Genomic DNA, 24,310 nt, shown 5'->3' with positions numbered 1-24,310 from the left:
TAAGTCACTTGAATGCTCATGGGCCCCTCTTCCATTCTTCTAACTGTTACTGGTTTATTTCCTTTGGTATTTCGTGTTAATGGGGTTTTAGAAGAGAAAAACAACAGTCATGGACTCAGTCCACCATCTTAAATGGAAACCTCCAATTTTTTTGTAAGAAACATATAGAAATTTCCCAATCACACAGGTTTATTTTTAAGTGCAAAACTTAAAAATGTTAAGTGATAAAATTTATTGTGAAAGGTAGCCAGTGTACCTGGTAATAGGTACAATTAATTCCACGGAATGTTTATCGGTAGTTTATAGCTCTCGTTAAGTAAAGATGGTGTCCAAATGTTTGGTGTTAGTTAATTTGCCAGTGACACGTGAAAGTACATCATGATACACTCTTGACTATTGTAATTTGGTACCAAATGTCACGCATAAAGAAATGAAGAACAACTTTGAGGATTTAGATTTTTTATACTTTAATTATTTATAATAATTTCAAATTACCTTGAAGTAACAATTAGTTCTTTGAATATCAAAACTTGAAGAATGATGGAAGGGTGGGCATGGCGTAGGAGAGGGCTAAGCTACACCTGGCTTCACTTCTCCCTGGCAGAGGAAGCTGAAGCTCTGACTCTGATGTTCTACTGTGTTGCTTTTCTCTAGGAAAATCAGAAAGTTAAGAAAGATCTTTTAGAAGCACAGACAAACATAGCCTTCCTTCAGAGTGAACTAGATGCTTTGAAAAGTGATTATGCTGATCAGAGTCTGAATTCTGAAAGGTAAGAAACTTTACTTCTTTTTTAGTTTGAATGGAACATTCATTTAGATGATCATCCAGGCAAATGAAGCTCATATATATGAAGCTATGTAATAATAAAGGGTGAGGTATTAACTTTGCTGATATGTTCTTTTCTTTCTAATTATTTTACTTTCGGTGTCAGATTTCCTAATGCTTTTTGGTTTTGATTTTTTTAAAACAGATTAATTAGTTTAATTATTGGCTGCTTAGGACAGTGCAGGGCTTAATAAATATTAGATTTGGAGCTAGAAGAATATACCTAAAGTATCAAGAGTCAGTGCTTAGTAAAGTGCTTTACAGTAGGAATCCTGGTCATAAAACATAAGAAAGGGAAAAGCAGACCTCTTAGGCAAGTCATTTTATTTTTCTACGTGTTAGTTTTGCAGTATGATGTTAATAACATAAGACCTAATGCACTCACACACTCATACACACTCAGAGACATGTATTTCTATATAAAGGATATAGACATGGATATTTATGTGAACATATGTAAATATAATAATATAGATATTTGTATACATACGTATCCTCTAGGACATATACACTTGGGAAAAACATGTTCTTTGTCTTCAAACTTTAATCAGAATTAAGGTCTTATAATGGAAAACAGTGAAACATTTATTAAGTACTTACTATATATACAGGTCCCCGAGCTAGATAAGGAGTTTAAGTGTAGAGTACACACAAAAGAAAAGATGTGGTCTCTGCTCTTTAAGCACTTCAAGTTTGGTTGGGAAGAAAAACAAAAAGATGATGGAGTAAAACATCGTAAGGGCTAAATAATCTCAGGAGCAGTACCAGCAGCAGGGTCATGGTTTGGGTTAAGTGCCATGTGGTCACAGAAAAAGTTTTTAGTTGAGAAGAAGTAAAGAACTTTATTAAAAAGGAGACGCTAGAGGTGTGCTCAGGCAGAGGGATAGGTTTGTGCTGGTGAAAGGAGGAAGAGGCAGCGAGACAGCAACATCAGCAACTCAAAGCTTGTGGCACTGCCACCTGCCAGGCTCTGTCCTCAGTGCCGTACCAGTACTAACTCATTCAGTCCGTAGAACGCCCCATGGGATAGGGACTTCCATTATTGCCATTGTTCAGATGGGGAAAGAGAGTCTCGGAGATGTTCCAGGCGAGGCAATAACCGAAGCAGGGGCAGGGACATGGGGAAGGATAAGTCTGGCTTGGGGAAAGGCGGTTGGACTGCTGGACAGCAAGAAATATTTTGAATTGAAAAAGCAAAAGATGAAAAAAACTATAAAAGCTCATTTAAGGCTGTAGTGTTAAGGGCCCGGAATTTTGGGCTAAGGAATGTAAATGCTTATAGACAATTGGGAAACTTTTAGCTGTATCATCCAGGGAGCAAATGGAAAGGATCTTGTGGACAGAACTTGATAGCCTGAGAGTGTGGGGGCGCTGATGATGGGGTTTGTGTGCTAAGGGGGAACTGCTGGCTGGAGGCGAGTGGCGAAGGCTCTGAGTGCGCAGGTTGAGGGGGGCCCAGGGCTTCCGTAATAAAGCACCAGAGGCACGGCCGGGGCAGTTTCTAGCAAGCCCGGTGCTATGAGTATCTCTGTGGCTCAGGGTGAGGAGAGGAGGGAGGGCAGGGCTAGGGTTGAGGCCGGCAGAAAGGAGAAGGAATCACAGGAAAGGAGAAAATAGATGGAGCTGGGATTATGAAAGGCTTGGAATGAGCAGAGGATGCTCAGAGGATTGAGGGCACTGCTTACACGACAGGCTGGGGAGAGGGGACTCGGGAGCGGGTCGGGGTTCAGTCCCCGTGGAGAACAGAGCTGGGCAGCAGGGGCGGGGATGGAAGAGCTGGTGGGTGCCGGTGTCCAGTTAAGGAGAAGCTCCAGGTTTCAGTGTCAGTGGTGGGGCAGATGCTGGCACGGGGAAGCGCAGGCTGTGGGTGTGTCTGTGGAGCTGCAGCAGGAGAGGAGGCTGCTGAGGCCACAGAGACGTGGAGAGGAGAGAAAACCGTGGCCAGGGACACCTGTCTTTGAGAAAGGTGGAAGAGGTTCTAGGAGGGCGGGTGCAGGTGAGGCAGGACGTGGCATCTAATCCTCATTCAAACATACAATATGATCTTACAGGGATCTGGAAATAATCCGAGAGTACACAGAAGATCGAAATAGTCTTGAGAGGCAAATCGAAATACTCCAGTAAGTGCTCAAATCAAATCTCATCACATTTACATTTTACTTATTTCTTGTTAATCAGACACACACCACGTAGAACGCGAGTTGCCCTCTCAAGATGGGGTGTGCGGGTCAGCGTGTGTTCCTCCCCACTCAGCGTATCTGCCTCGCCTCCGATGCTTCTAATCCTAAACACATCATTCAAATGCAGGGAATAGAGTGTGATTCTCTAAAACCCCTCACAAGTCAGGGGATCTGTCCCATGTGTCTTTTTCGAGTCTCTGTAAAGAATGGCCTGAGCCCTGGGCTGCGTGAGCTCTCTGTACACCGAGTCTGTCAGGCTCCTCATGTGCGTGAGGGCCACGGGCCCTGCCCACGTAGTCGTTCTTTCCCAGTTTGCTGTGTGTGGTTACAGGTGTATTTTTTCTTAGGCTGTTTTTTTCCTTAGGTTGTTTTTCTCTCCCCAGATGGACGTGTTACACTTGCTCTGTCAGCCTCACAGCTGAGTTGCAGTGATTCCATCCTCTGAGCGTCTTCCCCACAAACCTCCCTTCTCCCTCCCCTTTCTTTCTTTTCCACCCATGCAGTATTTTCTTCTGGTTTTAGTTCCCCCAAATGAGGTAAAACGAGGCTTGACCAATTTTTTATTACCATTTTTAAGTACTTATTAAGTCTGACTTATGGCAACTGTAGAGTTCCTTTATGACAGTAATCTTTTGAGTTCATTCATTCATTCATTCATGCACTTTTACTCAGCACCTTTTACAGGTCATGTGTGCCAGGAGCTGAGGCCTCCTGGTGGGGCTGTTCTAGGGGAAGAAGACAGGAACTGATCCAGAATCATACAAATACATATGAAATGCGAAGTGTGAGAGATATGGCAAAGGGGAGGTCCGTGTCTCCTAAGGGGAGCTCTGGCCTACCCAAGAAGGTCAAGAAAGTGCTCCCAGAGGAAGTGAGGACTGAGCTGAGGTGTGAAGGATGAGCTGGCCTTACGCAGGGGAAGATTAGCCACTCTGTGAAGTAGGGGCTCTGTTAATATCCTCATTTTGTATAGGAGCACTGAAGCTCTGACAGTGTAAGGGACTTTTGTTAAGTGACATGGAAATAAGTACCTGAGTTGGGCTTTGAACCCAGATCTGACTGAGGTTACCATCCAAGTGTTTATCTGGTACCTGATGGTACACCAGGCCTTGAGTAGGGTGCCAGGGGTGTGAGGCTGACAGAACGTGCTGCATCCCTTCCTGGCCCTGCAATGTGTGGACTGGCCGGGTAGGTTCAGGCATTTAGGTAACAAACGTGCATGAAGTCTGTTCAAACCATGGAGGTACCCGAGGGGAAGAGTGAGCTCCACAGCGTAGCTAATTCATTCCTAAAATGCACCAAGACCTTTAAAGAGCAATAACCAATCAATTAATTTGTTGTAGTTTGAGTAGTGAATCATGATCTCAGTTTATGGGGCCTAAAGGGAGGTGGTAGAAAGTTGCAAAAGGTGATGTCATTCCACATTCCGAATGTTACAGCCTGAAAAGAAGGTGATGATGTTGACCCCCACTAAGATGTTCCTTGTCTCTCTCTTTATCTGTTTGTGTCTTTACTCTGCAGAACAGCTAACCGGAAGCTGCATGACAGTAACGACGGCCTTAGGAGTGCCCTTGAAAACAGTTACAGCAAATTCAACAGATCCTTGGTAGGCCACATGATATATAATGTATTTCGTTCTTTCTAGTGGTAGAGTATTTTGAAGGTGATGAAAATCATGTAATTTCTTAGAGAAGAACATATAGATCCTTACAATAATGCAAAACTCTTCCCATCAAATAAAGGGAGACAGCATTTTTCCAAATTAAAAATTATGCTACCCCTCTGCAGAAATAATTGCCTTGCTGCTAACCAACTCTTTTGTTAGATGTTCTAGGAAACTAGAGAAAGATGTATAAGATGACAGCTTTGCCCTGGGAGAATTTATAATGTAGTAGGAAGTCAAGATGTACACAGATAAATAGCAGTAGTATAAGAAAAAGTGGAAAATCCCATGGAGTTAAAACTAAAGTATTGCCTCGCTGAGAGGAGGGAGAAGGGGGGTCTGGCTGAGGGGTGAGTTTAGACACACTGAGTTTTCTTTATGACAGTGAGATCACCAGAATGGGGCCTTGGATTTCAAACCCTCCTGCAGAAACAAGCTAAGTCCCATTTGGAATTTTGAAGACTTTCCCCAAACTGCATTTGTCATAAAGCCTCTTATCCCACTTTTGGGGACCAGCTTCAATCCTAAGATTCCAGTGCCATATTTGGGTATGGAAGAGTCAGTCACTAAGCCAGATTATGGTTTGAGAAGAGGTTCAGTCCAAGGAGGAAGTTGGTGTTGCAGCATCCTGGCAACCTGGGAAGCCAGAGTGCTCCTTTACGGAATATGCAGTGGGCTTTGGAATTAAGATATGAAGAGGAGAGAGTACTGTGGTCAGTTATCTGTGTTGCAGATTTTCCTTGATTTTCATGCTCACATTTGCTCCTGTAGCATACTGAACTTTTAGTTACATTCAAAGTTAAATAGTGTGCTACAGTTTAAAAAAAATGTGTGTGTGTGTGTGTGTCCCTGCCTGTGTGGATATAAAATGTTTACATGGACTAACAAATAATTACTTATATATTACAGCGCATAAATAATATATCCCCAGGGAATACAATTACTAGAAGCAGTCCCAGATTCAATGGTCATTCTCCTCAAACTCCGGGCTATGACAGGTATGTTAACACCTGCTTGCTTTTTGTTTGACTTCCGGATCAAAGGTAAAAAGAAAGTAAATTTTCTTAAAGGTGAATTAAAATAATAGAGTGTATTTTGGTTACTGATGTCTATGATCTTATTTTGAAGTTCTGAAATGCACACTATGTAAATACGAAAAGTAAAAATGTTTCAGGGAGGGCAAAGTTATTCCTTAAGATGTTATGACTTGGTTTTATGTATGCTCACAATTACCTCACCCCTCACATCACATCTTGGTTCTTAGAAGTGGACTCAGTAAGAGACGTTTCAGGGAAACCAGTGGAGTTGTGATACATGAAGTTGCAGTGTACATGGCATATGACGTTGACACCGTTGGCATGATCTGTAAATGTTTAATAGCCCAGCATACATTACGTGAGCTAGTTGCAGGAAAAGGAAACTTTCAAAACAAATGGAAGCATGGCTAGTATATGTTTATAAGCTATTGTATTGAAGAAGTCACAGAGGCTTACTAAAAGTTAAAATTTAGCCCTGTATTTAAACAAATGAACTAAAATATTGGGCCTGTTATTGCTTTAGACCTAGTAATAAACACTTAAGGATTACATGTGTGTATATACACATATGTCTAGTATTGCTAATTAGAAAGTTAATTTTGTAGTATGTCAAAATTTGAAAGTGGAAGTAAAGGCATCAACTAAAGGTTTCCAGCTCTCCATTGCTTTGTGACTTTCTGATTCATGTTCATCCCCTTTTCATTTGAGTACTTTCGGTAAAAAGAATGATGTTCTTAATATCCTGATGATAGCAAATGGTCAAGCTGCCATCCAGGAAGGCCTGTTACCAAGGCTTATTGGTGACCATTTCTAAGAAAATTCTATTCAGGTGTAAAATGTTTTTATTTTTCACTGATTTGTTATATAATACATTTTAATGGCCTATTGATAGGCAGATTGATAGGCAGTTGACTGTTCTGTCATTGAGAAATATAGATTTTTTTTTTAAATGTGTAGGTGTGATGCCATTTTTCTTGGCTAATATTTAAGATCAATTCTGACCAAATGGGGGAAGTGGTATATAACTGAAAATTATTTCAGAAATTTTACCGTGATTCATTTTGAAGAATAGACACCAGAAATAAGGTTCATAAGTACTGAACTAAAAGCTCCTCAACAGAAGGTTCTAAGGGACAAAGGCTTCACATCACTGGCCCCTGCGAGTGACAAGAACATAGCACTCATGTGCTCATCTTGAGCTATAACTGGAGACCACTGTGGGGGGTTCTTTCTGGGGGTTGATTAATTTGATATAAGATATTAACATTTGTTTTCTTCTTGTTGCTAATACGAAAGCTTAATAAAAGCATGTTGCACATTTGATTTTATTGTTTTTATAGTTTTATTTGATTTTTAACTTGTAAATTTTTATTTATAATCAAATATTGGTTGATTTTAATTTATAAATTTGGCTTTGTGTTTTTTGTAAGAACTTGGACCAAAAATAAAACTTGTTTTATATTTTTACATAGTTAATTATAATGAAAACATTCTTAGAGCAGGTAAAAATGTTTTACTTTGAAAAGGATGTGTGTTTCAGTTGAGTTTGAGAAAGTTTGATCTGTACCTATCATTTTAATTCAGAGTCTAGATAGATACTCGTGGAGGTGATCCCTCAATTTGGGATTTCCCTTCTTCTTTGCTCCTTATCAAAAATACAAATAGGTTCTTTTTTAAAAAAAGAATGTTTTCTTATGTATCTTACAGATTGACTTAAAATGTTTCCGAAGGAGACTTTCTTAAATGATGAAACAATAAAAATATATTTACACACACACACACACACACACACACACACGCACACACACACACACACACACACACACCCCTTTAGCTGGCTGTATAAATTGAGATATGGCATCAAATTCCTGCCTCAAAATAAAGACTTAGTAATTGAGCAACATAGAGTAAGCCGTTAATTTTTTCCTCACTTATAAAGTCTTAGGGTGTCACAAATGGAAAAATCCATCAAGTCAGGAATTCTAGCCTTTCTCTGAGGCATCTCCCTATGAAACGTTTCACACACACCTGTAGGGGTGTTTGTAGACTATGTGTCAACACTCAGGGTCAGCGTACTCAACTCATACGTCAGACCACACATTCCAGGACCACATGTTTCTAATCACCTGTCATCTTTCACCATGTTTATTAGAAATAGGACTCCCAGAAAAGTTGACCTTATTTTGTCTTGTGCAACCTGAGAGGATATATTCTTCTTCATGTGTCAGCTCTTCAAGTATTTGAAGAGAGAAACCGTTAAGACTGAAGTTGAGTGTGTTACTCTGTTGCTCGTATCTGAGGGGCTGGAGTCTCACATTATTGTGCTTGCCTTTCCCCTTTGGGTTTTCAGCATCCCTTTTAAGTTGGAGATGTTATCTGGAAATGGACACACTGTTCAGAATGAGGTCTGACCACATTAAAGTAAAAAGGCTTCATGATCTGTGTACATGCAACTTGAGATTGCATTTATGTCTTGAGCATGCTGATTCTTTCTGTATCTGGAAATAAAGAAGGTGATTTTTTAAAAAATAGCTTCATTTATTATATTAAATATTCGATTTGAGGGTCTTTATCTTACTGGATTCTTGCATAGAGTGAACTGATGTTGCTTTGAACATTTTGTTTCCCCTGATACTTAATCGTGAACTACATCAGGACTCTTGGCAAGAGTGAGAATGTCACTTTCCCCAACTCCATGTAATGGCGTGTGGTCTATGGCCTGTGCATTCTTTAGCGTTGCCAGCTCGGGTAAAGTGGTCTCCTCTATCACCAGGTCATTTCGCTCTTCCTACGTGGATGAGGACTGCGACTCCTTGGCTCTCTGTGATCCTATGCAGAGGATGAATTGTGAAGTTGACAGCCTGCCCGAGAGCTGCTTTGACAGTGGCTTGTCTACCCTGAGAGATTCCAACGAGTATGACTCGGAGGTGGAATGCAACAAGCTCCAGAGGGGGTTTCAGAGGACACACGGGGCTCAGGAGAGCTTTGGGGACAATGCTTCAGACACAGATGTAAGCCCCTACAACCACCGCTCTCCTAGGGGCCTTATCTTTGACTGAAATCCGTCACTGTATCTGTCATGGGATCCATTTTGAAGGCCATACCTATGAAGCATACCCAGAAGAATGTTTTTTCCTCCACCAAGTTAGAGAGAAAGTCTCACGGATTGCCATTCAGGGCCACTCTTTTCCAGAACAGCATCAACTGTAGATTCAGCTGTGTAGTTTTCCTCTCTTTCATCCATGATGTTTATGTGTAATGAGAGACTTTGTTTTTTAACTGCTGTCTTTTTTTTTAAAATAGGTTCCTGATATAAGGGATGAAGAGACCTATGGTTCGGAGGGGGTGGCTTCAGTCTTAGACTGGAAGCCCCAGGGCTCTGTTAGCGAAGGCAGCATTGTTAGTTCATCAAGAAAGCCCATCTCGGCACTTTCTGCCCAGGTAGGTCGTTTCTGAGACACTCTTATTCTGAACACTGATGAGTTTCTGTGCCGTGTTACTTATTAGGAAGAAACTGGCCCTACCTTTATCACCCACTGTGGCTTTTTCCCCCAGACAGACCTAGTGGATGACGACCATAAATCTTCTAGCTCACAGAAGACTTACAAGATTGTGCTTGCTGGGGATGCGGCAGTGGGGAAGTCTAGTTTCCTCATGAGGCTTTGTAAGAATGAATTTCGAGGAAATACAAGCGCCACGCTGGGTATGGCTCCTATTTCAGTTAATAATGGAAAAATGACCTTCCTTAGCTTGATTTTTTCCCCTCCTCTTTGGGATTATATACATAGATACACAGATATACAAATCTCTTTTTCTCTTTCTCTCTGTATGTACGTACATGCATATAGGGGTGTGTGTGTGCATGTGTATCTCGTTGGTCCTTCTCTGCTTTTGGCTAAGACTTGGTTGGCTGTTGGAAAAGAAGACTGACAAAGGACAGAGCTATCTGCTTAGCCAGTGGGATGAACTGAACCAAGTTTAAAGCCTGAGATGTCAAATTCATCTATTCAGCATATATTTCCTGAGTCCTACTAAGAGCTAAATACTATTGTAGGAGCTAAGGATAAACAATGAAAGCCAACTGAATCAGAGCCTGCAAGGAATTTACCATCCCCATGGAGGGAAATGGACAAAAAAGCAAATTTAATAAAGTGGGATTTGGGGAGTGTTGCAGTTTTACACACGGTGACTAGGTAAAGCCTTTCTGATAAGCTGTCTTCTGATGTTGATAAAGTGACAACATTGATGGCTAGTTTGTCATTGTGGTCAAAATCATAGCCAGATGTATGCTCCCTTCCCACCTTCACAACAGAACGGTAGAATAAGTAGCTCCCTGATTTCCCAATTTGCATAATAATCAGTAAAAGGAGTTGAAGATACACAAATTATCATTTATTTGTCCTCTTCATCTAAAGTGTTCTTACTCTGATAACCAGAAATGTTGAAACCAATTCATTGCCCTCTTCACAATGGGCGTCTTTGTAAATTTATGGTTTTTTGATACATTCTTCATGATAACAAAGCTGAAAGTTCACTTCAGTTTGGTTCATAAAAAGACTGTTTTGTTTGGTTTCTGGAGACCATGATGCATACATATGTGTGTGTGTGTGTGTGTGTGTGTATGTGTATGTGTGTGTAGATACATATACATTTATACATATAAACACACATACACATATATACTACATATACATAGACACATATGCATATACCTACAGGTGCATATCTACACACACACACACTCATAACACATATATACACAAACACATATACGAGGTCTCTCCAGAAAGTATCCAGCCATTGTTAATATAATGAAAATGATTTGCCCAACATTGATGTAACCAGGCAGCCAAGGCTATTAGACCGGAATGCGCATGCGTGAACAATGACGCCTTCACTGTACCAGTCAGTGGGGTGCTAGCCGCCATTGAGTGAGCTTGTGTACTTTGTGGCTGTTGCATTTAAAATGACTGAATGAGGTGGTCGCCCGGCTAGCTCAGTTGGTAGAGCATGAGACTCTTAAAGTGACTGAGTGAGTAGACAATGAATCTGCATCAAATTTGCGTTAAACTTGAAAATTCCTCTGCGGAAACTATTCGGATGATTCAGAAGGCTTTTGGGGATGATGCAATGAGTGCAGCTCAAATAAGTGTGGCACAAATGCTTGAAAGATGGTTGAGAATGTGTTGAAAGTGATCCATGTTCTGGAAGGCCTGCAACAAGCAGAACGCCTGAGAATGTTGAACATGTACGGGTTAGGTTAAGAGACGCTGGGAGAACTGTGTCAAGTCCCAAGGTGCCTACTTTGAAGGGAACTGAGGTGTCATTGTCCTATGTACAATGTTTCTTTTATCTTGTATCTAATTCAATAAATGTCTCTATTTTTCATTTTACATGGCTGGATACTTTCCAGACAGACTTCGTATATACATATATATATATGTGTATATATATATACACGTGCACTTCCATGCATATCCACTCATACACATGCACACGCACGTGCACACACACACACACACACACACACACACACACACACACACGACTGACTGCATCTAATCATCTGAGGAAATAGAACATGGATTTTTCCTTTGTAGATTAAATCCTTCCCCAACTCAGCCAACCTGCAGATGGTGCATCTGCACGGGCACGTGTGGTCTGACTTATAATTAGCACTAGAAGGTCACTCTCCTTAAAGGCCACGTTCATTCCTTTCTACCTCACTGAGCTTGAGCTTATTGGCTTTTGCCTCATCTAAATAGGGCTTGGAAGTAAAAAGCCAATGGAATCATTTACATCATGTTCTCCACTCTCGTGTTTCTCAGGAGTTGATTTCCAAATGAAAACCCTCATTGTGGATGGAGAGCGAACAGTGCTGCAGCTCTGGGACACGGCTGGCCAGGAGAGGCAAGTACTTTTCATCACATTTCCAGCTCCGCTTGGGTTTGCATAGACAAGCCTTGCAGGAGAGTTGATGCCCTTTATACTCATAAAATTAAGACATGCTTTATAATTATACAGATAATTATCATTTTAAGAACGCTTATGTTTTCCCACATCCTCTCCTCCTTCATTTATCTATGGGTTGTAGGAGAAGAGGGTCTTTAAGCTTCCTTTGAGCTGTTGGGACAAAGAGAGTGCCCTTTTCTAACAAGAGAGGCAAAACACTCCCAAACGACTGACAGTGTAAGGAGTTACATGGTTGTGGAACAATAAAGGATGGGCAAAGAACCAGTCAGCTCTCTTTCGTTCAAGGGAGAGGTACAGACTAAGTAGCAGATGCACATCTGGTGATGGTACCTTATCTTGCATACATTGCCGATAACCAGAGCATTAAGCACACATTTTAATCTTATCTAACTTTGGGGACAGAACCTATTCAACTGTTAACATGAAAGTGTGGGTTGCCTGCCTCTGTACTGGCCACTGTTTAGCGTACTGAGATTCAATGGTGAACAGACACAAGTACCTGCCCTCGTGAAGCTCATATTCTCTAGCAGACTGGGAGTTTCAACATGTTAAATATATTAGTGGTTGACGTGGCCCTACTTAAAATACTTGAATATGTGTGTTGAGGTGTGCTTTTCCCCATGAATCCCCCCACCCCCGTGTGTGGAAAGCTCTGGCGTGCTGTGGTGGTCCACACTGTCAGTTCTTCCACCCACGTGCCATACTCCCTTCCCACTACCCCCAAATAGTTTTTCTCTAGTGTATACCTCCTTCTAGCCGCCTCTGCCTGCATCCCACAGGGGGGTTCCGGTAGGTAGTTTGTTGCTGAGGTTGAGATTTTTAGAAATGATGCTCTCAACGTTGTCCTGGTTATGCTTTGGGGTGGTTAGATGTTCTTGGGATTGTTTGGCAGGTAAAATGAATGGCTTTTCTAAATCAGTCAGCCAGATTCTCATCCTGTTACCTTTCACCAGGTCATTCGAGGCCTTGGGGATGGCTATTTCACAGTAATATGTTACGGTTAGATTCTTCTCAATTGGGGCTGATTTTAGAAGATGAGAAAAAGAAATGAGCATAAAAGAGAAAATGGATGAGGCAGCACAAAATGACTGATTACGTACGTTTCTCTTTCCCAGATTCAGAAGTATTGCCAAGTCTTACTTCAGAAGAGCAGATGGTGTTTTGCTGCTGTATGATGTTACGTGTGAGAAAAGCTTCCTGAATGTACGAGAATGGGTAGATATGATTGAGGTAAGAAATCAAAATGGAGAAACAGAAAACTGCACGAAGGAGTTATAGGCCATCTTGGAAAATGCCGTTGCTCTTCTTTGTCAGAGTGAACTTGATTAGAAGCCAGTGATCCAGTGGCTTCTCCTATCAGGAAGAATTGGATGCTAGAGGCAGAACTGGCAGCATGGTCTCTTCCTCACGAGTTGGCCAAGTTTCCATGAAGCCAAGGACACAACCAAAAGGGAACTTCTGGGAATAAAACTTCTGGGTTTTCGTACAGATAAAATCAGAACCCCATGTAAGCAAATCAGAATTCAGGCAACCTAAGAAGCAGCAGCCCTTACAAACAAGGAGGTGGCATGGCTGGGTGTGTAGCGTGGTTGGATGTGTGGAGGGGCTTCCGTGTGTGAGTATAGGCGAAGCACCACCTGGATGTGAGACGTGCTGAAGTCCACGTTCTGTGGCAGCTGTCTTCCCAGCCTCCTCCTGGCTGTGGTTTGGGGTCTTTAGACATCTCACGGTACTACTCAAACTAGTACTAGTTTGCAGTCCCGCCAGCAGTATATAAGCGTTCCTTTTCCACCACATCCATGCCAATATCTATTGTTTTTTGACTTTTTAATAACGGCCATTTTGTGGAAAAACAAACACCACATGTACTCTCTAATAAATTGGAACTAACCAATGGGCATACAAGTGCACATCGGGAAGTAAAAGTCATTTACAACCCAGCAGGGGACAGAGGGGAGGAGGGGAGGGGCAAAAGCCCATCTAACAGGTACGGTGAACACTATTTGGATGATGGGCACGTTTGTAGCCCTGACTCAAGCCATGTAACAAAAACATTTGGACCCCCTTAGTATTTTGAAATGAAATGAAATAAATAAATAAAACACTTTTTTCTGCACACAAAAATAATAATGGCCATTTTGACAGGGGCAAGGTGTTATGTCATTATAGTTTTAATTTGCATTTTAGAGGGACAGTTTATATGGCCACTATAAACATGGGCAGAGATGAATGTTGTAGTCATGGAGTAGGCCGGAGGGTTGAGAAGCAGTAGACTCAGTGGTGAATGGACCCTCTGAATTAACAATTGATACCCTTTGGTAGAAAACCACAGAGTTACAAAATCTTGTAATGGAATTATGGATAAAATAAAATTTGGGCCATTTATTTACCTATCATGAAGAACTTATTGATCAAATATCTGCATAAAAGCTGGGTAGAGATACTTGGGATATGAGATCTCTTCCTGACTTTCACACTTTCAGAAACATTTTTTGATCATCTACTCTGTGGACATGAACTGTTCTAGGTTCTTGGGATGTATCTGTTAATAAAACAAAGCCCTATCCTTGTGGAGCTTGCGTTCTGGGGAGTTTGGGGTAGGGTGGAGGCAGGCGCATGAAAAGCAGCAAACAGAAAAAAAGAAATAACATGCTAGAAAGTGATAATGTTATAGAAGCAAAAAGCATGTTAAAAGGCCTTACGATGAGAACAAGGTCTGCAGTTTTCGTTGGTGGGATCAAGGTAGCCTCGCTGCAAAGGAGATGTTTGAGTCAGGTCTTGCAGGATGTGCTGGTAGTTGCTTGTGTAACTCTGGGAAGTCACTTAGCTGCCCACGTCCTTAGCTTACTCAAATGAATATTTGACTAATAACGTCTAAATAATGCCCCCGGCATCCTGAGGCGATCACCAAGAAACGCAATTAAGAGCACATAATGGGTGGGGCAGCTGGTGTCAGAGAGGGCCTTCCATTCCCTTCTCCCCTTTGCTTTATTACACTCTGGTGCCTTCGGTCAAAGGAAAGTTGTGTGGCAAGAAGAGAAGTCAAACATAATTTCATTTTAAAGCTCATTTCTTGATCCTGTGTTAGGCATAGCACCAAACCAAATGAGCACCCACTCGAGTCACTGCCAGGAGTGATTCCCACGTATTTTTGTCAGGGCTGCCGCGTCTCTTGTTGAGGACCCAGAAACCTGTGTTTCTGTGCTTGGTCAGGTTATCTTCTCTGACTCTCATGATGGCCTGCTGAGGTGGGCTGTGTCCTCATTAAGCCCTTCCTTTCACAGATAGGGAGACTGAGGCAGAAACCTGGCGAGACTTGCCTGACTTCACACAGCGGCGAGTGGCCGGCTGGTGGGCAGGCGGGTCTCAGACTCAGCCCTGCCACTCGCATCTCACATTCCAGGAGCTCCACTGTGACACTTCACATACGCTGATTGTGGGAAGATCATCCTTAGAATCTAGTACTTTGAATGATTGGTACCTGGCTCTTTATAAGAAAAATGTTGACCTTCGGGACTTTTGTGTTTTGCTTTTGTTGTAAATCAGAGAGCAGTGAGTGTGGAACTTTCAGACTCCACTTTTGTCCCATTATAACTGAAGAATTACTTGTGTGTTTCGTACCTGAGATAGTGAACTTGACTTGTAATCACCACTGTTTGACGTGAAAGTTGTAGTAAATTATATGGGCCCCACAGCCAAATATCCTTCTGTGGTCATGGCTCTTGAGCTGGTATTGGTTTGTAGTGCTCTGTGTGCTGGAAATAAGAAATGAGCAGATGTATGTTTCCTCTGCTGCAGAACAGATTAATCCCAGTGCCTTTTACCCTATTCATTAACCTAAGGGTGGAGCAGTGTATGGTGGCAAGGATTATGGAGTTAGCTTAGACCCTGGCCCTTACACGTTCCTATGGAACCATTCTGAATTTCAGTTTTCCCACCTATAATTGGGAAAAACCATGGCTATTTTGAGAGATATTTTGAAGTTTAAAGATACCATCTATACATTGTTTGGCACACAAGGGATAGTGGGAAAATGGTAGCTGCTGCTGCAGCTGTTGCTATTGTCATCATCGTCATAATTTGTCCAGTGTTTGATGTTTGCCCATTTTTTTTCCTTCATGGTAGGATGCAAGCGATGCAACTATTCCTATCATGTTGGTAGGAAACAAGGCTGATCTTCGTGACTCTGCTGCTGCAGATGGACAACAATGTGTCTCAGGATTCTTTGGAGAAAAATTGGCCATGGTAAGAGGGAGTGTGGGTCTAAATTGGAAGAGAACATAAGGGTCTAATGGGTCTGGAGTCTGTGGCCTTTCACTTGGCTCTGCCTTTGCTTAGGAGGTTCTTCGATAACCCCCACCCTGTTTGATGAGGTATCAGTCTTTCTTACACAGGCAGGACTCCAGTATTCACCCCTTTTCATGAGTGTAAGTAATCATGCTAAGGATTCAATGCCCCACTAAGGTAAAACCATCACATGATAATTTTCCCCCACTAAGTATCATTGACAAAGAGGAGTTGAAATAAACTCATTTTCTACCCCTAGACTCTCACCCAGACATTTTCTACCCCTAGACTCTCCTCTAGTCCTGGAATCCAGGTAAAGAATGGGTGTCCTATTATGAAAAGATGGGTTTGGTTCCAGAGGGTTACAATGCCAAGGGACAGGAGATGGGGCAGTGTCTCACCTGGGTGGAAGGGAATTGAAGACTTCTTTGTGCCTAGTTGGAATAGTCTAAATAATTATTTTGGATCATGGGTTTGTATACAGGAATAAACGCATTCTTATTCAGCATATGTCCATGGATAGTGTTTATTTTCCCATTACTGTCATCTGTGATCTTGCCAGAATGCTATGTGGCCCTCTCATGACCTGTCTTACCTGTACAAGGAACCAGATGCACGTGGGATCAAATAAAGTCACACTATGGCAGTCTGACTGGATGTTGATGTTGTCGCCTGTCATCAGCACCAGGAAAGGACTACTTTGTAGCATGTGAACTTTAAAAAGAAGTTTCAATTTTACTACTGTAAATGAGAAAAATCTTTCTTGTTTTAAATTTGAGAACTGCAAACCAAATGTGATAAGTGTCAAAACTAGGCAGCGAAATGCAGGGGAGATTCATTTGACACATAATTTACTTGTATCCACCATGTGAAAAACACTTTATTATGTGCTGGGCAAAGCAGAGGACAAAGCAGACGTTCCTTGCCCTTGCACAGTTTCCTGTCTAGGGGGACACAGATGTTAAACTCCTGTAAGCCACGTGCCAGATGGTCCCACGCAGCCCCTTGGAGTCTAGTCGTTATTGGCCACCTGCCAGTTGTATTCCCTTTCCGTGATTTCTCAGCATTCCCAAGGTTTGCTTCCTTGTGCATCTCATGACCTCTACCCTCCAGCATCCTCATCCTCAGGAGCAGTCTCTGTTTCATCCCATAACTTCCTGGAGATAGAAGCCAGGAGCAGCGCTGTTTCTACTAGAAATACATTTGCTTTGTGATTTCTGTAGATTTACTGTGGATTTGGGGACTCATGGAGTCTTTCCCTATTGTCTAGCTCTTCTTGCTGTCCCTGCTCCAGAGCAAGCATCGCAGCCTCACCTTGTCCTACACGGGACCCTCTAACCCAGGCCCACCGCACACTCAGTTGTTTAGTAAGAGAAAAAGTCTCCTGCTTATCAGACAGCAACACACAAAAATAACTTGAGCAATTATAGTTGTGGCAAGTGCTGTGCAGGAAGAATGCAGAGGTTTTATGATAGGAAGTCCTAATAGACGTTTCAGCGTTAGAAAAGACTTAATCTTCACTTCAAGGAAGGATTATCTTAAAAATTCAAAAAGTAGGCAGGAGTCAGACTGGCATAGGGGTGGAGGGGGTGGAGGTGAACCTAACTAAGAGCAAGAGCAAAGGTCCTGCGGTGGGAGCGGATTGGGGCACTGGGGAAACAGAGGAAGGCCCGGGCTACTGGAGCTTGGTGACTGATGGGGAGGTGGCGGGGGTCCGTGAGGCTGAGAACTTGGCTGCAGCCACGTCAGGCTGGGCCTTGCTGGCCACGGAAAAGCATTTGCACAGTTACCTAAAGAGGAATGGGAGGCATTGAAAGGTTTGAAGTGGGAGAGTGACATGATCAATTATCATGTTTATAACCACGGGGAGGCTGAATAATAGATGACTAGAAAAGTCCAGCAGTTTTAGCAACACAAAGGCTGCTGGGGTCCTGGCAGGACAAGGTGAAAGTATGAAGGAGGATGTGTGTTAGTGCTGTCCCAAAGGAATTGTGCTTTCCATGGATGTTCAATTCCTTAGTGGTACCTTCAAGCTATCATTTTTATCTCTTTCAAATTATTTGATAGCAAACATTTGGTAGCATGTGGCTGACAGAAATAAAAACCGTAAAACATGAAATTTTTTGTTGTTTTTAATGCAAAGTAAAAAATCTCAGACTAGGAACTGTTCCTGGAATAACTGAGTTCAAACTTATTTTTTTGGTTAGTATTGAAACTCAGTTTCTTAGCTATTAGTGCTTCATAGCATGTTCAACAGGGAAATATTTTTATTTTATTTTACTGATTTTAAAAGCTACAATTCCAGGAAACCCAACTGAAGCCTTTATTTTATCTCATTGTGTATATTTCTATTCCACAGACCTATGGAGCATTATTCTGTGAAACAAGTGCCAAAGATGGTTCCAATGTTGTGGAAGCTGTTCTCCACCTTGCTCGGTAAAGTTTTGCCTTGTATTTGGAAAACCAGGTGTAGGATTGAATTTTTACCAACTTTCTTGACCATGATGTGCTATTAGAATATACATTGGAAAACACTGGCTTGTCTTTCAGTCATGGTAGGAGAAACAAATACACACGGGTGTTATAAAAACTGGTAATGCTGCTGAGAACACTGGCAAAATACCTTTACTGCCAAACAAAACAGGTGCATCTGAGGTGCAGCTGACATTTCTGCAAAATGTCACTACAAAGCTAATAGTTGACTCATGAATCATTTCCAGGAACCAGATTTTAAACACAGGAGACTGTTATGAATACAACTATCTACTATGACATTTTCATGGGGAAAAGAGGGGGAGACCCTACAAAGCAAATTGTATATACTGCCAGTTGGAAATACTTTGTCAAAATTACTACCTAGGTAATTATTAAGCTAAGGCAATGGTGTTAACAGTAAATAACATTTTTTGGATGTAGATTAGAATGAAAATGGCATCATTAAAGAACTTGGATATAAATGTGTGTCTTTTAATCCTTGAGGTAGTCTCAGGAAATAACACCATTATCTGTTAAGAGTTTTCTCTTCTGTCTAGTTTTCTGCTATAAATAAAAAGATGATTCTTTACTGGCCTAAAGGGATTAAATAGAAGGTAAAAAAAGGGAAAAATCAAAACATGCATTAACAAATTCAGGACAGTGATCTTTAACTGCAGACAAAGTTAAACCATAACTTTCGCCGAGTCATTCTTTTTCTGATTATTTATGGGATTTTATAAGAATCTTAACTTCAGTGTGATAATTGGCCTCTTCTGCTGATAAACATTGACAGTTAAAATACTTTGCAGTATCTTTAATTCTGCTTTTCAATTAATGACTTGGTATTTATAGTGCCTAATAGAGTAGAGTTCTGTTAATAGAACGCTTGGATTAGGGCCTTGGGATAGACCGTTGTCCTCACTTGGGAGAATCAGGGAACAGATCCCAGGACTTTAGGTGGCTGCTTGGCATTAATTTGTAGCAGGGCTTGGCAGATGCCCTGGACTTACACCCAGCATCTTTGAACATTTTCCACTTTGACATCAGTCCAAGAGAGATAGCCAGCCTCTCCCCACAACACTGGAAATTATTTCTGTTTAAAAACAAAAACAGTGCTAACTTTGAGCATGACTTAGAACAGGTGTAAAAAAAACAAACAAAAAAACCCGCAAATATTTAAACATGTATGGAGTCAACTGAATTACTTGGTTTTTGGCCTGTTATTAGTATTAATAGAAGAATCATGGGCTAATATCACAATTGTCAAAAAAGAGCCAGAGTAAAACCTTTATACACTGGGTCACATACCAAATTTGACACACTTGTGGGTGCACAGACACCACCAGTCGTTTTGGCCAAAGGAGCTACATTCAGTCAAGGGGGTGGGATTCAGTGAAATGCAGTGTGCGACTTCCCTGAAGATGGAGCCATTGCTGAACTGGCAGGTGTTTTCACTTTTTCAGATGGTTGTGTTGGTGTTTCATTAGCGTGAGGACTCCTGGAAGGAAGTGATGTAGCCGCCGGGGCGGGTGGCGGCGGGGAAGGCCCTGCAGGTCTTCGGGCAGGGCCCCGCAGCGCTGGGTGCCGCTTCCGCACGGCGGTCAGGGCCGCCGCCGGGCAGGCCTCGCGTGTGGTCGCCCGCCGGCCGCTGCCCAGCATGTTGGAGGACTGTGGTGTCGGGAGACTTCAGGTCCATTCTTGACCTACCCCTAAATACCTATGGAGTCTTGCACGAGTCTCCTCTTACTTTCGGCATCTGTAATCTGGGAAATGAAGGATGGGGGCTGAGTAAAATGGCCTCCAGGGTCCTTTCTAATTCCGGGAGTCCGGGATTCTGTGTGGTGACCTGTCCCCCACGGAATACCGTAATCGCTATTTAATGCTCCGTTGTCTTATAGGGTCACAGTAAAGTTCGATGGCTCCAAAGTGCCCTGGTCACGCCCAGAGCGCAGAATGGATTCTCTTTATGGTGTCGTAAATTGTGTCGTAAAGACGGGGGAGGCCGTGAGGCACCGGTCTCCCCGCCCCCCTCCCGTGCGGCGAGTTGGGTCGCGTGTTTGCGGTATAGCCGAGACACCGGCTTGTTTGCGGTGTAGCCCAGACACCGGCTTGTGTTTGTTTACCTAAAACAACTGGTGTGCAAAGGCATTTTGGTGAGGCGCTCGCTTCAGCTTTGTGATGGGCAGGTCACGGTTTTTTTTTTAAGGTGTAGACAATTAAATACGATAAGCTTTTTGTGACTCACTTTATCATGGAGGGTTTTTTTTTTTCATTGTTGTTATTGCATTATGGCCTGGTTTGGGGCCTCTGGTGATATTAGTGATGTGTTAAGTATAAAAAGTATAAATAAAGCACATCTGTGAAAACTTTAATTGCTTTATACTCTGCCTTCAGATTTGCTTGTCAAAACACCCAAGCCTCCAATGGAAATATTACAGTCTCCACAGGTAAAATGACCATTTTTAAAAGTTTTACAACCTTTAGAAAGTTACATGTAATGCAAAACATATACACTCTCAATTTAGATCTCATAGAGTGATACCAGCACGGCCCCTCTGTACCATGTAATGTCATAAAACTTGGTCCAGAAGACTTTATGGGTTTGCACCATGTGAAACAATCTGTATTTGAAGGAAGGGCATCAGCGTTTTGTTAACAACCTGAACTACTCTGCTTTTTCTTGGAAAACCTCTCAATCCCAGGAAAAGTTTCTCCTAGAAATGCAATTCCCTGTAGTGCTGATAGTTCATCTCTCACAGCCAGCGTCCCATTAGTAAGTCCATTTGCCAGCACCAGAGCCACAGGCTTTAAACATTTTGCAATAGATTCAAGTTCAACAGGCATATTTGATCGACCAATGCCTTGAAATTGGAGAAAAACACAAAAAGCTCAGACTGATATATTAATACCAGTTCAGTGTAACAGCTGAGCCCTTTGGTGTAAATCTGTCCATAGACTAAGTCATTTAACATGCAGTTGTTCAGGGGATGGTAGTTTTTAGTCAGGTGACTTAATTTTCCCAGCCTTAAGTCTGCTTTGGATATTTGGAATTGTATTTCTGATTTCCTTAAAGTGAAGCATGCCTGCATTTTTGGCAGATTAAAGAAACTGAAGGCTAGATGAAAGATGTGGGTGTATATTTTTGTTCCTTAATATTTGTGTTCAGGTTTGGCACTGTCTGCATTACAAGTACTGACTGTGTGCACAGCCCCATATTAGGTTCAATAGAGAGATCAAGGGAATAAAAGACAGGCCTTGCAATTTAACATTAGAGGGGAAAAAGATGACAATATATGACCAGGAACCCATAGGGTATGTAGCCGATAGAGGCCATTGGACCTCCCAGAAAGGACAAATGTGAGTTGTCCTGTGAGGATGCTATGATTATTATACCTGTTTTACAAATGGGAAAATTGGGACTTAGAATGCTTAATCAGTTTGCTGAAAGAGACACCACTAAGTAAGTGGCAAAGTGGGGACTCTTTACTAGTAATCTGAGTCACTGGCTTGCCACTTAAATGCTGGTAATCTCAGGGTTCCCCTGCTCTGTCTTCTCTGTCTCCCATCCCAGGGCTTCTGGAACCATCGCTAGCTGGTGACTTCCAGTTTCAGTATTTTTAATCCCTACCTCTTTTTAAAATCCCGTAAGCATATTCTGAACCACCAACTGGAAATTCCATACATGACTCCACGTGTCCAAACCCTAACGTGTTCATGTTTCTTTACAGTTGTTCCTTGTTCTGTGTTCCCTCTCTGAGGAATCTACCAAAATGAAAATTAAGAAATAGTCACCTGGAGTCACTCTCGATTCCTTTCCCCTCTTGCTTCATCCCCCGTCTCCAGTGGCTCCAGGGCCTTGTTGATGCAGTGACCTGTGTCTCTCTCTTGAATCCATGCATTTTTTTCTCTCTCTCTGTTTTAGTTCAAGCCTCAAAATTTCCTGCCTGGGTTAACATGGGAGTTTCTGCCTTAGAGTTTCTCTAATAATCCATTCATCCTCCACTCTGTAATCAGAGTAATCTTTATAAATAAAAATCTAATTAATATTTACTTTCTTGCTTACAGTCCTGTATTGGTGTCCTACCTACAACATAAAGTCCAGGCTCTTAGCATATGGCTAACTGTCTGTCACAGCCTGACCTCACCTGCCTTCCTGGTTGAATCTCTTATCGTTTTTCCCAAATGAATGAAAATCTGTAGACACAGCAACCTTTGTGTCCAGTCTTGGCCAAGGTCTTTTATGCTGCTGCCTTTACGCATGCTTTACCCTGCACCTGGAATCTCCTTTCCTCACTGACTGCATGTGAGTTCTTATTCTTTCAAAAAGTCCCTCCAATGTCAAAGTCTCCATGAAGCCTGCAACACACTGCACATGTGTGTTAGCAGCTCCCTTGGGACTTCGTAATTATTTATTAAGATGTCTATCTTTCCCTCAAAGCTCACTAGCTGAGGGTCCCAGAGCCTGGCATAAATTGGGCAGTTTTTGAATGACAGAATGACCAAGATTTTGCATTTGGAAGTTGTATTAATTTTCTATTGTCACTTTAATATATTTCCAGAGATGTAGTGACTTAAACAGTGCACATTTATTATCTGACAGTTCTAGAGGTCAGAAGTCTGAAATGAGTCTTACTGGGTGTTATGTGTTGAATTATATCTCCTCTTTCTTTTCTTAAGTCTTTGTTTCCTCATCTATGAAGTAAGAACAATAATACTCGCCTGTCACCTGTCAGGGATGTGTGTGTGTAGGAGGTAGTGTGTTAAATAAGAAAAACATGAAAACGCGTATCATTGCATTTATTAGCTGGCCTACAGCAAGAATTTTTTTTCCTGCTGAGATGTTATCTTTCCAACTCACCTCGCAGTGGTTTGTGAAAGTTAGGACTTACCAGTACCTTACCAGTACCAGTAGCCCCTTGCTGCTCAAAATAGGGCTAATCCAAACTGAGATGTGCTGTATTAGATTTTAAAGGTGGTATACCAATTGTGAAAGATCTCATTATTAATATTTTTATTGATTATATGCTGACGTGACTATTTTTGCTATGCTGGGTTAAATAAAATATACTAATAAAATTAATTTTACTTATTTCTGTTTATAATTTTTAACCTGGCTACTAAAAAATTTAAAGGGAAATGTGTGTGGATCACATTGTATTTCTATTGAACAACATCATTCCACTGGAAATAATGCAGATTCCCAGGAGCTTCATTTAACCACTTCATCGTAAAACACCCCAAAACTTAGTTGCCTAAAACAACCACCATTTTTTATCTCTCACAATTACCAGAGTTGGTTAGATCTCAGCTGGAAGGTTCCTTGACTGCCTTTGCTTGGGGCATTTGCAGTCAGGTGGCCACCGGGGCTGTGGCATGGGCTGGATGTCTGCCACCAGGGTGGTCCCTAGTGTGGCTTCTCTCCATGTGGCATGTTGTTCCCCAGGGTCACTCTGGCTTCTCTTCACTGAGGAACCCTGGGCTTCTTAAATGGCAGCCTAGGGCTTTAAGGCAGAGGAGGTGAAGCGGCCAGCCATTATAAACACTTGGGATTGGAAGTCATGGACACCATTTCCTCCATATTCTATGGGTTAAAGCAGGTAGAGAGCCAGCCCTGACCAAGAGGAGTGGGCAAAGCTCTGCCTCGTTGGGGGAGCGCCGAGCAAGGACAAGGAAGGGCGGAATTGTTTGGGCGTGAGCTCTCACACTCATCTCACCGCAGAGACAGCCATTCAGCTGGTCTAAGGTGAGATATTAGGGTCCTCACTTTTCACAAGCTTCCACGGGGGCTGCCCTTTGAAGGACACTTCCCTAGGGGACTTTCATAGGGTCTTGGAGAGTAAGATGTCGTATGTCAATGTTGCCTCCAGCA

General features: G+C 42.1%; 1 protein-coding gene across 1 annotated transcript in view; it reads left to right on the top strand.

The window, feature by feature from the left end:
- Window positions 1-24,310, top strand: part of RASEF (RAS and EF-hand domain containing) — a 46,230-nt gene that overhangs the window by 18,076 nt on the left and 3,844 nt on the right. Inside the window, exons 7-17 of the mRNA XM_045562139.1 lie at window positions 655-770; window positions 2,878-2,946; window positions 4,528-4,612; window positions 5,579-5,667; window positions 8,480-8,717; window positions 9,010-9,147; window positions 9,262-9,409; window positions 11,535-11,616; window positions 12,795-12,909; window positions 15,805-15,924; window positions 18,326-18,402. Of these exons, the coding sequence (XP_045418095.1) occupies window positions 655-770; window positions 2,878-2,946; window positions 4,528-4,612; window positions 5,579-5,667; window positions 8,480-8,717; window positions 9,010-9,147; window positions 9,262-9,409; window positions 11,535-11,616; window positions 12,795-12,909; window positions 15,805-15,924; window positions 18,326-18,402 (1,277 nt within the window). The remainder of the gene's footprint in view (window positions 1-654; window positions 771-2,877; window positions 2,947-4,527; window positions 4,613-5,578; window positions 5,668-8,479; window positions 8,718-9,009; window positions 9,148-9,261; window positions 9,410-11,534; window positions 11,617-12,794; window positions 12,910-15,804; window positions 15,925-18,325; window positions 18,403-24,310) is intronic.

Source organism: Lemur catta, chromosome 10 (assembly GCF_020740605.2).
Source record: "Lemur catta isolate mLemCat1 chromosome 10, mLemCat1.pri, whole genome shotgun sequence".
Taxonomy (NCBI): domain Eukaryota; kingdom Metazoa; phylum Chordata; class Mammalia; order Primates; family Lemuridae; genus Lemur; species Lemur catta.
This window is presented reverse-complemented; position numbering and strand designations above follow the sequence as displayed.